This window comes from Cyrtonyx montezumae, unplaced genomic scaffold (genome assembly GCF_038088225.1).
Source record: "Cyrtonyx montezumae isolate F1298 unplaced genomic scaffold, pur_monq_1.0 scaffold_15, whole genome shotgun sequence".
Lineage (NCBI taxonomy): Eukaryota > Metazoa > Chordata > Aves > Galliformes > Odontophoridae > Cyrtonyx > Cyrtonyx montezumae.
The window spans coordinates 3,132,500-3,146,925 of NW_027071881.1; the positions used below are offsets into that span (position 1 = coordinate 3,132,500).

Genomic DNA, 14,426 nt, shown 5'->3' on the forward strand with positions numbered 1-14,426 from the left:
TTTGTACAACCTCTGGCTTGAACCTTCAAGGTAGTAACTCAAAGAAACGAAGGGGAAACTCCTTTACTTTAGGAGAAGGCAACACAACATGACAGCTACATCTCTTTGGCTCACAGCACATCATCCTTTCTCCCAGTAGACTCAGTGCAGTCTCCTCCTAAATGCAAGTTTGGAGGACTACACTGGGAGTGGAAGAAAGGAGAGTTATTAATGGGGGACCTATTTATATGAAAAAGGTGTGTATTACCCTCAACCCATCAGAAGATTTAAATTTAGAGACCTCTAATGAAAGAGGAAAAACTCCCTAAGAAAATCCACATTGCCTAGACCTCACTTTGGAAACATATTGTATAAATTGATTATTTTAAGTGCCATCATGCTGCATTACATTGGGTTACTGCTTTCTAAGTGATTCCAGCACAGACTTTTCAAACAGGGTCAGATTGCACCTCAGGCTATTGGCCAAATTCTGACATTGTTTTTTTGTATGAAACAGAAAGCCACGAGGGGCTGAAAAGCAAAGAAAGATGACAAGGCTTGGCTTTGGAAGTAACAATGATCAGCGTGTCTCCAAAAAAACAGCTATTACTACATTATATCATGCCTGTAAATTCACAGACCCTGGAGGCTAAGCAATGAACAAAGAAAAGATGATCATAATCCCAGATAATTCACCTTTCAAATTCCACACTGACTAGAGACATTTTTGAATGCTTCTGGTTGAAATTAACATGCAGTATCTCAACTAGATATGTACAGATGAAGCAAAGCAACTGAGAAGTACTTCAAAATACACCCACAGCGGCAGTCATGGATCTCACAGATTTTGCTAGGCTTTTTCTACAGGAATATAAGCTTATAACTTTCAAGACAATTTTGGCATACACTGGTCTTTCCATCCGAGGAAAGTGATTTGATGCATTCACAATTTACTGAAACTTGAAACTAAAGAAAAGATTCAAGCACTGCTCTGAGCATTAACATTATCAGGTTTGCTTCCTGTTTAAAAACATCAGAGGAAACAGTCTGCATGCAGGAAAAAAAATCAAGCAGAAAGGAACTTCTTTTAAGTCCCAAACACAACACTCGTACAGTTAACAGTATTACACTGAAGAATACTGAAAGACCTGAAGTACAAACTCATGGCAGCCAGCATGGAAATGCTGTATTGTAACAGCAGCAAGCAGTGACGTGCTTGACAATCACAAAAAAGCAAAAGGAAAGGTACAGCAAGAGCAATGCTTTCAGCAACCAACCCACTGAGGAGATAAGCAGGTAGAGAAGTTGCTATCACTACCTGGAATATTGTATTGATAGTAGTCAGGATCCTCTGATTCTTCCTTTACTGTCACTGTTGACATTTCCAAAGAAATTCCTGTTGAAGCAACAAAGGAATCAAACAAGTCGATAGATAATGATCAAGATTACAAAAGCTAAAAAACAACCCAATCAATTAAAAAAAAAAAACCAAACGATATTGTAGCTAATCTCAAATACAGAAAGAAAAAAAATTATTTTCAAGTACTAAGGCACTGAACAAGTGTTGAGAGAAAAAAACCAGTAACAAAATGACACACGTTCCAGGTTTCTTGTGTTTTAGTATGGTTACCATCAGAAGTGATCCAGCACTAAACGCTGCCCAGGCATACCTGCAAATACCACCTCATACCTGAAGGATTTAAAAGGTTTCCTTTCTCCACATAAAAGCACAGTTCTGCACAACACCAAGCTGCACAGCCGAGCTCCTGGAAGTCATAACTCATCCCCAAGCACACCTGCTGTCTCACTGGGATTATTGCTGCGAGAATCTCAAAGCATACACCCAACAACTGCTCCACTACAGAGGATGCAGTGCCTTGCAGCACCCTGACCTGGCTGCAGGGGAAATATTCTGTTTATTTACTTTTAAACAAACAAACAAAAAAAAACACCAGAAACATCTTCCCATTTATTTACATTTTAGCTAGAAAAATGACACTGTGCTCTGTCATTTTCAACCTGCTGGTAGTAATATCATATAAGCTAAGTTTTTCTCTCCACATTAGGGATAAATAGCGCTGAAATGGAACTAAAATACCTGAGGACCTTCCCCTTTTCCACTTCTAACAATACACTATTTCAGTCTTCAAAACATTACAAATCCACCCCGTCAGTGGAAGCCTTTGGCTAAGGTGAAAAACTCAATGAAAATTGCAATGGAAAGTGTCCGTTTTTAACTAAAGAGAGGCTTTCCATGCACACACACAGTGGCTTTCTCCTGCTTTTATTGGATCTTCCTGTCACTGTTTCAATACAGCCTTGTGAACAGAAACTGATGGATCAGTTGTTTGGCAAATAAGGACAAGACTGAACATACCAGAATCCTCACTTGGTTCCGTTTTCACCTGAACAGGAGGGCAACTACAGGAACAAACAGAACGAACACAGTGACATTATAAAAAACAACAAACTTATTTCTGGAAAGTTCCTCAAGCTTTACAAGCTGCCTAGTAAAATCAGCCTCCAAGGGGAATGAGGATGAACCTCCCAGACCCACACTCAAAGGATGTGCACAATACTCCAAGTCTGTTTATCATTTAACAAGAAGTGAACTCCTGAGAAGCACAGAAACATTAGCCATTTTGCTCCCTACTTTCACATTAAGCAATTTTTTTACTTATTCCAGATATAAGCTTTACATGAAATAAATACACGTATATGTTAAGTCTTTTAATTAAGGAGGGGGAAGGGAAGAACATTTCACCTGCTCCTAGTCACTGCAGTGGCATAACACATGTCAAACTTGACTGTGAATTAAGAATGTTCACTGGGCTAATTAAACTGAATGGAAACTTTGCCAGCTGTTTAGTTTTAAGAGTGTCCCTACAAATAATGATCAAAAGAAAGACTGTTCATGCTTTTTACAATCCCATGCCAGCAAAAGTTATCCAAAGATTAGCTGGACAGAAAAAGCCCATTAAGATAAACTACATGAAACTACATGAAAACACACTGTTGACACATCAAAATCATACAACGAAGTAGAATATTTAGACATGCAAAAAAAACCAACCCTACATTTTCAACTCACCTTCCACCTGGAGGTATCACTGAATGTGAAGGATCCGTCACATGAGCTCCTGAAAGTTAAAAGATAACATTTGGGTTTTCAGTAATCCATTTACCTTTAAGTACAAATTGAAAAGCCAATTCAGATTTAGTTCTTTTTAACATGGAACCTACGCACGTGTACTCGCAAAGATACGAAGAAGAGACACCTAAACTGGATTACTAAACTATAAAGTAACACCAATATAAAATTGCTTCAAACATGTCTATTACTATGCTTTCCATTGCTCTCTTTTCATTTTTCAAGTTGAAATTTTGGAAAACAAAGCAAAGCAAATCTTTCACCCAAATTCTGTAAAACAAAGGAGATTTTGCTGAGGTTCCAGCTTAATCCTAAATTAAAGCCTGACTAAGCAGTAACTTACCTAGGTGTTTCTTGGGCTCTAGGAAAGGCCTGGGTGGAAATAAGATAAAAAATAAAAATAACCTTAGCAAAGTAGATTGCTATTTACTTTGTAGTATAAAACTAAAAAGGCAACAACTCTGTTTAATAGAAACAGACTGCAATGCAATTAAAAAAGTGAAATCTGTAGTCCAAAAATGGACAAATGAGCAAACTAGAATGCAAATAACCTTTTGATGATAAATGAGATCCCTGACTTGTTTTCCAAAATCCACTTCAGGGTTGAAATATCATAATTTGCTGGATGCTTGAACGCAAGCCCCTCAGGCAAGCCCTGAACCACCACAGCAGATTGGTCTCGCTGAATCTTCTCGTACGGCACCGGGACCACGGTTGACTTTCCTAAAGCTTTGCCTAGGAACAAAAGGAGATTGTCACGAAGTCAGAAGCTAGCAAAAGGATGCATGCCTCATAAATCCCATTACTTTGGAGAGGACTAGAGAGAAAACAAGGCACAGATGCAAATCCCTGCAGGAAACCAAGCAACTCATGCACCAATACTCAGTGGAACCCACTGAGGTACAGATGCTTACTTAAAAGCAAAGGGAGCATACTGCACAAGTCTCAAAATAATGCACAAGTCTCAAAATAAATGCTGCAAAATGAATAAAAAAGAAAACTACCCAATATATGTGTGAGCTGTATAATCAGCCAGTAAAAAAATAAGCTCAACACCTAAACCACAGCACAGCTGAAAAGCTAAGATTGATACCAGGCAGATATTTTGAAACACTCTAAGGGGAGGATACAGGTAATGCAAACAATCTTCCCTTGTTGACTGTGCTACATCAAAATGAATGCAGAACTCTTCAAACAAGTACTGTTTGTATTAAAGCAGAACATCTTAGCCTTTTGTGTTACCCAATTAACCAGTAACCACTGAACTCCATGGAAAACTGGCAGGAGAACTGCTAAGCTCGTTCTTAGGTAGCCACGTAAGGGTCAAGAAGAGCAAAGGGAGTACTCCCCAAATGACCACCAAGACCCAGGACAACCCCACACAAACATAGATGGTCAGAAAAGCAGCCAAAAGGGGAGGGAATATTGCTTAACTTACAAATATACAGATAGGAGATGTTCCTTCTGTATTAGATAGGTAAAAAGTCCCAAGTATTCCACATTCAAGTATAAATATAGTGAAGAGAACTGCATTACTGTGCTTGATTTGTGTAAACTTCCACCAGCACTCAGGCCCAAATAAAAAGCAGTATCTCTCCTGAGTGTGTGGGAATTGGCTCACTGCACATGGGGTAACAAATCTGCTTTTTGGAAAAGATCACAGTACATTCTTCCCAAGTGGAATAAAAATTCAGAAATCCAAAACAGGTACTGTGAAGACCCTTAAAAACTCACCATAGCAAAAACAGAAGTAGTCCTCTACAGACTTCCTGAGAGCTTCCAGTTCCATGATATCCACTGTCAGTCTGTTGGCAGGTAGAACACACTTCTTTTCCTTCAGCTCTGCAGTCCTCTCTTCTTCTGCAACACCTGAATGAAAATGTTGTTCATGAAAATGAGACAAAATTGAACAAGTTAATACAAAACTCATGAACAAGCCCCTCTGGTTTAGACTACAGAGGGTTTAGAGGGATTCCTGGTCAGAAGTTAAGAACTTCTTCAACCTAAAGGCAAATGCATGTGGGCACTTGGGTAAATATTATGTTCTCCATACAACCTTTGTAAATATACCCCTCTGAGTGTAAGAGATTAATTAAGACACATGGCAAAGAAAAGTCTGCTTGGCATGCAGATGTAGAAAACATTCTTTGTCCCAGGAGAGAGTAATACAGCAGAAATTAAATGTCAAAAAGGCTAAGGAAAAAGGGTCTGCAAACTTAAATAGTAAAACACAAAGTTCTGTGTGGAAGGTCTCTAGCACTGCTCCTGATGTCTCATTCAGCAGTTGCTGTATCCTGTTAATAGAAGGCATCTGACTTTTGTCACAACAGCTCCTACCCTGAGTGGCTTTTTCACCTTCTAAAAGACACTGAAGTACAACAGAACAAAGTGTGTTTCAGTCCTAAACCTTGCTCTGTTTGGATCGTAAGCACCAAAGAGAAGTGATCCAACTCAGGTGGCAGCCTTCGCTTTCTATAACTGTGGTTTTACTGAGAACCATGCAACAAAAATGGGGAAAACAATACCATTTTTTTTCCTGCAGATGAAAGAAAACACAAGAAAAAGCTACATTTCTATGAGCAACAGGATTAATGTCAAAACTGCATTATGATTTCACTGTGAACAAGAACATACACACTGTGATTCACAGCAATACTGCTACTGTGGTAATTTGGCTTACACAAGAAAGCAAACATCAGTTTGAACAACTGATTCAAATGGTTGTGAAACAAGCTGAGAAGAAACACTTCAACTAAAAAATTTGTCACCTTAAAAAGCCTCATTGAGCCCAGTACAGGTGGGAAGGTGAGGTGGGGGCAGAGCTGCATTCCCCACAGCTGGGAGCACACTGCAAGCTTGCCCAGATCCTCTGCAAAAGCCAGCCCAAGCTCACCAGGGTTACAAGTAAGCTACCCAGCAGCAATGCTCATCTGTGTGGTCAAGCATCTTACTGACTTGCTAGCTGTTATCCAGAACAACCTTCTTGCCCTAAGCACAGCGGGTGACAGCCCAGCTGGCCATGTGGCTGGTAAAGCAATCACCCAAGCAGCACACAGCTGTCTCCATCCTCAAAAAGAAAATTTTTCTAAAAGGGCTGAATGGATTACCTTGAAAGAAAGGCACTCCAAATATTTTGGAGGTTTGTTTTTTTTTTTGTGACAAAGCAATAGTGTAATCAAAACAATGGAATTTCAGTTTGGTATTATTTTTTCTTGGCACTTTGCAGCAGTTCAGCATCTACAGCCTGACCTCTGTATAGGTCAACATTCCAGCTTCCTTCCTTAAATAAGTGCTGCTGTGCTCATACATTGATGAAGAGCAGCACAGCTCAGCAGTGTTACACAACACCTGCTCTGAAGGCCCACTAAAGCAAGTCCTCTGATTGCAGACAAAAATAGGCCACAAAGCATGTCTGCATTCAAACATGAAACTGTGAGGAAGGGAACACTGCTGCAGGCTGCAGCTCTTTACTGAGCAGAGCTTGTGCTGCAGCTAAGTAACAAAGGGAGCACTGCCTACAATCCACCTATGAAAGAAAAAAAATAATCAAGCTTTAGCAGATAAACGAAGTCAAAGGGGAGATAGTGTACAACAAGAGAGAGGAGGTGGGATTCACTGTTTGACACCCCTCCAGCAAAAGCGGCATCATCAGGTCCCTGGTGTGCAAGGAGTCCTGCAACAAAAGATTTGTATTCCCCCAGGTACACTACAGCAGGAAGGGATTGTAGGAGTACCAATGCCACCATGTGCAGACAGCAGGAGGCACAGTAAGGCCAGCAACTCCATTGTTAACAACAGCCAGGGACATGTACTTAATCCTTCCTGCTTAAGGAAAACTACTATCCAGAAGTAACTACAATCAGAGGGAAAGCATGCATACTGCTGCATGGTTTTACACACCCAGTTCAGCCCTAAGCTTTTTAAGGCCATCCAGCTCTGGAAATCGGACAAAAGCCTCAAATTAAAGAAAAATATCTTTTAAGTGATCCTTTGTCAATCGTAAATACAAAAGAAGCAGATCACCTGAGGCAGAAATGGAGGAGCCATTCAAGGTACTCGAAGATGATCTGCTATCAACAACTCTGCAACTACATGGAAGGAAAGGTGAAGGCTGCAGTGAGGCTGAACTCTGAGCAGACTGTTTTGTCTTTATTTTTGCTTTTTTGTTGTAGTTGCTGTCATTGGTGTTCTTTCTTAAGTACTTATTAGGTTAATAAACCTTAACTGGCAAGGCAGAGACAGAAGAATGAAAGGTTCCTGCCAAGCAAACTAGTCCTAATAAGGACACGAGAGCTGACTGCATCCTAAACAAACCTAGAGCAGTGCAGGCTGGCTAACACTGGAGGTGCTGTGAATGTAAGGTATCCGGGCTGACACATGGCCTGCAAGAGCCTCTGTGCCTGACAGACCCGCATCTGCAGGGAGGAGGACAGTGGAAGCAAGGAAGTCATCCCTGAGGAAGGCAGGCAGAAAAATCTACTTTATTCTGAGAAATCCTTTAACATTCATAAAATTACATGCAAGTTACATTTTCAGAAGTTCTTTTTAAAAGTGTTTTTCTTCCATTTTAAGAATTAGTTGATGCCTTTTTACACTTTCTCAATCTAAGTAAACTGACAGTGATGTGAAGCTTACCAAAAACAGAATAACTCTCTCCTAATACTGGGTATGTGTGTGTTAAAAGGCTACAAAGGAGACAGAAAAAACCATGGCTAGCAAGAACAGACCATCACCCACTTCAGCTAGAGCCCTTTTACCAGCTTGGAAAGTTGGAGGGAAAAAAAGGGAAAGAGAATCACAGTTAAGGACCAAAGTAAAGGAATCTAACAGGACACGAAGTAGGGCTAAAATGATATGACATGGATTATTAACATGGAGTCCACCTAATGAACACATCAACGTTTAAGAAAGCACAGCATGAGACAGCCCAAGAACTGCATTGTGTGTGTTTCAAAAGGTCACACAGATGTCTGTAAGCCAAAGCCAGGAAGTGATCTCAAATGGAGACAGCAGTGGCAGAAAAGCAGCACACAGTTGATGATTGCTTTGCATTTTATTGTTACTGCTTGCAATTGCAACTGTTCAGTACATGCTAGGAAGGAGTATTATTTTAAACTCATCTGTAAGCATGATTTCATGTGAATAAAACAATCAAGTCTTAAAAAGGAGATGCTTTAACTCATGCTACAGGCTAAATACAGACCTGGAAGAGATGGAATTCCAAGAGTTAAGAGTTAATTCGAAGAATGAACACAGCTTTGTTTTGTCAAGCAGTTATAACTGCAAAAGAACTCCCTCAAAGAAATAGAGTAGGAGTAAAAACAAATGCAAAATGCAAACAAGTGCTTCTGATAAACAGAGTAGGGTATAAACAGCAAAAAGATGGGAACAGCAGAAGTTCAGAGTGCTGGAAGCAGGTGTGATGCCTGCAGGAAGACACCTCAGCCTTCTAGGAGAAACACCCCAGTGTCATACACTTTGATTTAAAAAACAAAAAAACCAAGAAACAGATGATACCCTAAAACCTTTAGTCATCAAGACACTCCATACATCACCTTTGAGTCCTTGGGAGACACAGATCCCTGGAACTAAATCTCAGTGCTAAGTTGTTACAGTCATACAGAAGCCTTGGCAGAAAAGCAAGAAAACAGAAGAACAAGAAAGCAGATAAGACAAAGCAAGCAGTTGCCATGCCCCCACCTGTTGTACAAAAAAGATTATGAAACTATTCCCTAATGAACTCCAGGCAGAGCCAGCCAGGTTAGCATAAGGCATCACTAACGAGGCATGATACAACCTGGCTTACATAACATAGACAAGGGAGCACTCATGTGATCCCTTCCACTAGCAGGGCACCAAAGCCATAACTCCCAGCTGACAGACACAGTAGAAGCAAACATGTGATGGTAACCAGCATGCTTGCTCTGGGAAATGGTGACAGGCTACAGTCAGCCCAGCCAGGAACAGCTATCAGTCTCTTCTCGTCTTGCAACTTGCAGAAGTGCCAATTATTCCAAGTCATCTGCTGCAAGGAGGGAAAAAAAAAAAAGGCCAATGAAACCTCAAGGACGTAACCAAGAACCACAACTGAGGGAGCTCCCAGTAAGTCTGACTGGAGACTGCCTGCTCCAACATACTCGAGAACAAGCCTTCAGCAGAGGTTGTTTTAAAGAGGCCACACCCAAACAGTGAAAAGGGAAGCTGGAATTAAAAATAAAAAGAGGTTGAGACCTACAGAGGTATCTAACAGCTCTGGCTTGGTGGTAGGGAAGCATCTTGCTGGTTACAGACTGAAGAATGGAACTAATCCAGCCATGTTCTTCTGTGTATTCTTCAGAATGCACTAAATCTAAGGTGAGAAGTGTAGCAGACACAGCCCAAAACGAAGCATTTAAAATAGGGAATGGATTAGAGATGACACACATGCACCTCCACAAGTGTTTTGTCAGAATTAATCCTCTGTCTGGCTCTCACTGTTTTTTTCTCATAGTTTAAGCCTACAATTTAACAAATCCCTTCTCTTCTAAAATATTCTGTAGTTTCAGGAGCAGCAAAAGCCACAGAAGTCCCAGCTGACCACAGAATAGCTTAGGGCCAAAGAAAAGACTGTGGGAAACCAGTCTTCCCACTGGCACATCACCATCAAAGAAGAGCTGGCATTTTTTCAGCTAGCTGCATTAGTGTCAAGGGATTACCCTCCCAGCAACACAAAGATGTCAGCTAGTTACAGAGTGGTATCCTCACTATTTGCCCTGGCACAAAGACAAAGCCTGCCCTGTAGATACTGTAAGACACATAAAATATGATCAGGAGCAGTTAGAGCCACTAGTAATCTCTCTTGTTAGAGCAACACTGAAAAATGTATTTAGCTCTTCCCATATGTGCCGGGGGATCCAGTCTGCACTTCAAATCAGACACACTCTGCTTCACAGCTGAGAAGCCAACCACCCCATTTAGAGCTATCTCTGAACACACAGAGGCATGACAAGCAAGAAATACACAGTAAGAATACAATCAATCAGAGGTGATCAGGATCATAAGGGAGCAGCAAGGCCACTCTATTAATGCTTGGTTTACACTTCAGTCAAAGCATTCACACAAAGTACATGGCACACACCCAAAGTGGCAGTACAGTTTGCTGCAGTATCAGGGACTGCCTCTGTAGATTTAAAGATTAAGAACAAGACTGAAATTAACCCAGAGCTACTGAGTTAATAAGATACACTGCTGTTAGCTCCCACCTATCATCTTCTAATAACAAAAGCTGCACATGATGCTCTCGGGCCTGCAGAAGTACAGTCTGCCCAGCATACTTTACATGATACAGATGGATCAAACAAACGTGTAAGTAGCTTCATCCATTACAAAGTGGAAGAAAGCTGCAAAACATACCAATCAGAGCTTCAGCATGTTAGGATCTTGTATTTATATGCTATACACTTCACTGAGCTTGGTTAAAAAAAGAAAAACCTTGTCATTTCTACATTGTCTTTTTTGAATATCATCAGCTACAAAGAAAACAGCTCAAGAGAAAGAAAAAGGCTGATTTAAGAGCTATTTTAATGCCTCCAGGTAGATGGCACAGACACTTCTGAAAGCACCGCTCCATATTTTCAAGGCAGTTAAATTGCTTTCATAAATCTGATTCCACTGCCAGGACTGTTTTTTTACTGCCAGTATTAGTAACTGCAATTGCTGTGATGCAGTGAGCAACGTCACTCAGAACTGAAAGAGTAAAATTTACTGAGAACCCCTAGAAACAGATTGGGAAAGTAAGCAACAAGGCAGAAAACTGAGAAAAGTCACAATACATTTCTGGTACAGGCAGCACCCACCGTAGCAAAGTCCTGCCACTTCAACAGAGGGTAGGCAGAAAAGCTGCACCTCTCTGACATAGTTAAGACACTGCTAGGAAGGCAAGGTCAAAGTGCTAACAGATTTGCTTTCATCTTGTATCCTCCAGTCCATGGGGATGAACAATTAGGGATGAAGTAGACTGATGCTCTCCAGCACAAGGCATTGTGCAAACTGACTCTCAGAATCCATTTTGCACATCCTTGAAGATCAGAGGACGTGCAGGATCAGAAGACCAGTGTTTTTGTGCATTAGAAACAAAGTCAAAACACCCATCCTCTGTGGAGAGATCCTGCACAGCAAACAGCAGCTTCTGTGGAAGCCAAACCCAGAACAACAGTCACTGCATACTTAAAAATGCAGCTACAAACTAAGAAGCCAGCATCTATCACTGCAAGACCCAAGGCATGGTTTAACTTAAGCCATGGATGTTTAATTCTCCCTAGAATAGAGAAGTTACTATATAGCCCAGAAACACTAAATTTAGTTAGTCAGATGGAAATTTCAGCAGACACCAGAAAGTCCAACAGTTGGCAATCTAGCTGGAGACTTGACAGTACTGTTTTCTTTATCATAAAGAGATGGTAAGATGCAGGGTTCTGTTTACCTGTTTTTCCTTTTAAACTGCTGATGGAAGGGAAAATACTCCCTGCAAAGCCTAACACGTTCAGAGACCAGAGGGATGCAACAAAGCAGATGCCCAGCCACAGATCTTCAGATAGGTCCACAGTATCCTTACTTATAGGACAAATCATTTTACTTGCCTGCAGAATGTGGAGAATGTTCAACAATAATCCACAAACCAGAAATACTGTCTTTCTCGTAAGGTGTGTGGCAGCACTATCAGGAGGAACAGCTGCACCCATTTAACACAAATTCTAGTAATTCCTGAAGCTACAAGGAACTCTTGCAACCCATGGCTAAATAGACATGGAAGTCCAGGTGAGAGGAGTGAGTCTCAGCCAAAGTCTCTGTCAGGACTCGAAGACATCTGGCCAGATGCACTGTTAAGATCAGCAGGGAATCCTGAGGCCACTAGAAGGAAAACCAAGAATTCAAGCACTTAGCATTCACGATGGGCAACTTCCAGATGCAAGCAGATACTGATACAAAGCCCCAATAGCAAAGAAATAAGGAGTAGCAATACTGATAGCTGACAGACAACCACAAAACTAGCAGGACTGTACTTCCACACGGCCTACATACTGAGGATGCCACAGCTGGTACCACAGGATGTGCCACAAGAGGCCACCAGGATTTTTGGCAAACACTCAGCATCTTGGCAAGGATGGGATATACAGTGCTTTCTAATCCCACTTAAAGTACAGGATAGGTGATCAAAAAAGTGCTTCTGAGCCAACAAGCTCTTCCAAGAGTTTACTTCTGATTGGCAAATGCAGCTCAGGGATGAGCTGAGACCTCTTCTACCACCCTTGTGTGTGAGAATGAGTGTGAACTCCACTGAATCGATAGCAAACCCCAAGGGAAACTGTCAAGATGACAAAGATGACTACAGGAAGGGAATGTCATTCTCAAAACACCCCAGGCTTCCATCTCCTGTTCAGGATGGCTGATAACCCAGAGAGCAGGGAAGCATTTCATCTCACCACAGGTCTTCTGTGAGCAACCAAGTGCAATACACTTCAGCAGGGAACAGGAAGAGGTATGACCTGCATGGCGTCCATCCCCATGCTTGCCCACATTCTGCATGTCATTTGAGTGCCTGCTTTTCATGGAAAGCAGAAACTCAGACAGGCTTAGAAGAACTGACGATGCAAGTTACCTGAGCTGCAGATCAAGCATGAAAGCACACACAGTTCTACACTGTGAGGCATAACAAACATAGCATTTCACTGTAACACAGAGTCTGCAGTCATCTTAATTAAGCACAGTTCAGAAGAGTGTATTATCTGACCTCATTTTAAATAATGCCTTTTCAACATTCAGCACACAACACACATCAACATTAATAAAAGCACTGAGATAATCTGATTCCAATACACTTATTTTTTTTAAGGTACACAATCCTCCTCATGGGCCTTCCTCCTTCCCCCACACCTAAGCACTAAGGAATTCACATAGGCAAGTCGACGTGAGTGAAAGCCACAGGAAACCCAGTGAAACCTTAGCTGATACAGTTCAACAGCATGGAGGGGAAAAGAGTATTTGCCATGATAAAGAACCAAGAGCACAGACCCAGCCAGGGAGATCAAACAGACCCCAGCTACTCCAGATTCCATATTAACACATACACACTGAAGACAAAGCCCACAGCATCATAACCAGGCACACAATACCACTGTTCTGCCTGTACCACTGGATTAGCAAACAAAGTACTTGGGTTCTCAGGGAAATCCTTTAAATGCAAAAGTCAGGTGAAAAGCTGAATTTCCTTCCATTATTCAGCTAATAGTTTTCATAAATACCAGTATAAAAACAATGCCCCCTATTGAAGTTAAATCTATTTCTCTTGTTTGTATCTCATCCTCATTTCCTCACTGAGGTCATCATTCTGCACATCCCCCACTGCACTGATTTTCTTGGAGTAAATACACTTATGCCCACAGAACATTACTGTCCAACAGCACAACACTGGACAAATCCAGAGTCCCATCACAGCTGAATTCTTCAGAGTTTTAGGTAGCAGCAAAAGCATTTTTAGAAGCAAATGCTCCTGTTACAGATTAAGCATAGTTGCACTGCATGCAGTATTTAATTACTCAAGCCAGAACATCTTACAGCTGTTGTTTTTAAATTCCCCAAGATCCGTTTTTCTCTCATATCCTGCTCTTGACCTTCATCTTCTCCCTTCCTCCAGGCAGATAATGGCACACTGAATTACTGGCTAAGCACTATCCCTCAACAGCATTTTCCTATACACGCATGTAAACCAAAGAGTCGCTGCATCTTTGAGAGTCCACTCCTAAAACATTGCCCCATATACAATGGATCATGCTTCATAATTACACAAGTCCTACTGTCTCACTATAAGAATTAACAGAAACAAAAAACACTCCCACAGATGTGAAGGAGTACAAAAGTAATGCAGCTATAATTTTATACCAGTGTTACTTAAAGCATGCAGCCACAAAATACAGGACTTGGCTCTCAAGAGATACTGGTATTTTGCAATATACATTAAGTAGCTTGAGTATAATACAAAAAAAAAGTTGAAACTTACAGTATTTAACAAAATCCTTCTGAAAATCTTTCCTGGAATTGACAAAGGATCTTCCCCTCTCAGTTCCAACTACAAATACATCTGTTTCATACACAGCAATGCAGGCAACTTCTGCCTTGGACTTGGCAAGTTCTTTACACTATGAAAAGAAAAGCAGAAAAGCATTTATTGTCCTTGTTAAAAGTATACTCAGTAGAAACCTACGTGGAATCCCTTACAGCAGTTATTACTTGTGTTGCCAGCATCCATCTCTCAAAAAGA

At 41.0% G+C, this 14,426-nt stretch overlaps 1 protein-coding gene across 1 annotated transcript in view; it reads right to left on the reverse strand.

Annotated features, from left to right (window-relative positions):
• Positions 1 to 14,426, reverse strand: part of GTF2I (general transcription factor IIi) — a 51,598-nt gene that overhangs the window by 32,796 nt on the left and 4,376 nt on the right. Inside the window, exons 3-9 of the mRNA XM_065731762.1 lie at positions 14,166 to 14,304; positions 4,865 to 4,999; positions 3,682 to 3,865; positions 3,474 to 3,502; positions 3,071 to 3,119; positions 2,357 to 2,400; positions 1,298 to 1,375 (exon numbers count right to left, since the gene is read on the reverse strand). Of these exons, the coding sequence (XP_065587834.1) occupies positions 1,298 to 1,375; positions 2,357 to 2,400; positions 3,071 to 3,119; positions 3,474 to 3,502; positions 3,682 to 3,865; positions 4,865 to 4,999; positions 14,166 to 14,304 (658 nt within the window). The remainder of the gene's footprint in view (positions 1 to 1,297; positions 1,376 to 2,356; positions 2,401 to 3,070; positions 3,120 to 3,473; positions 3,503 to 3,681; positions 3,866 to 4,864; positions 5,000 to 14,165; positions 14,305 to 14,426) is intronic.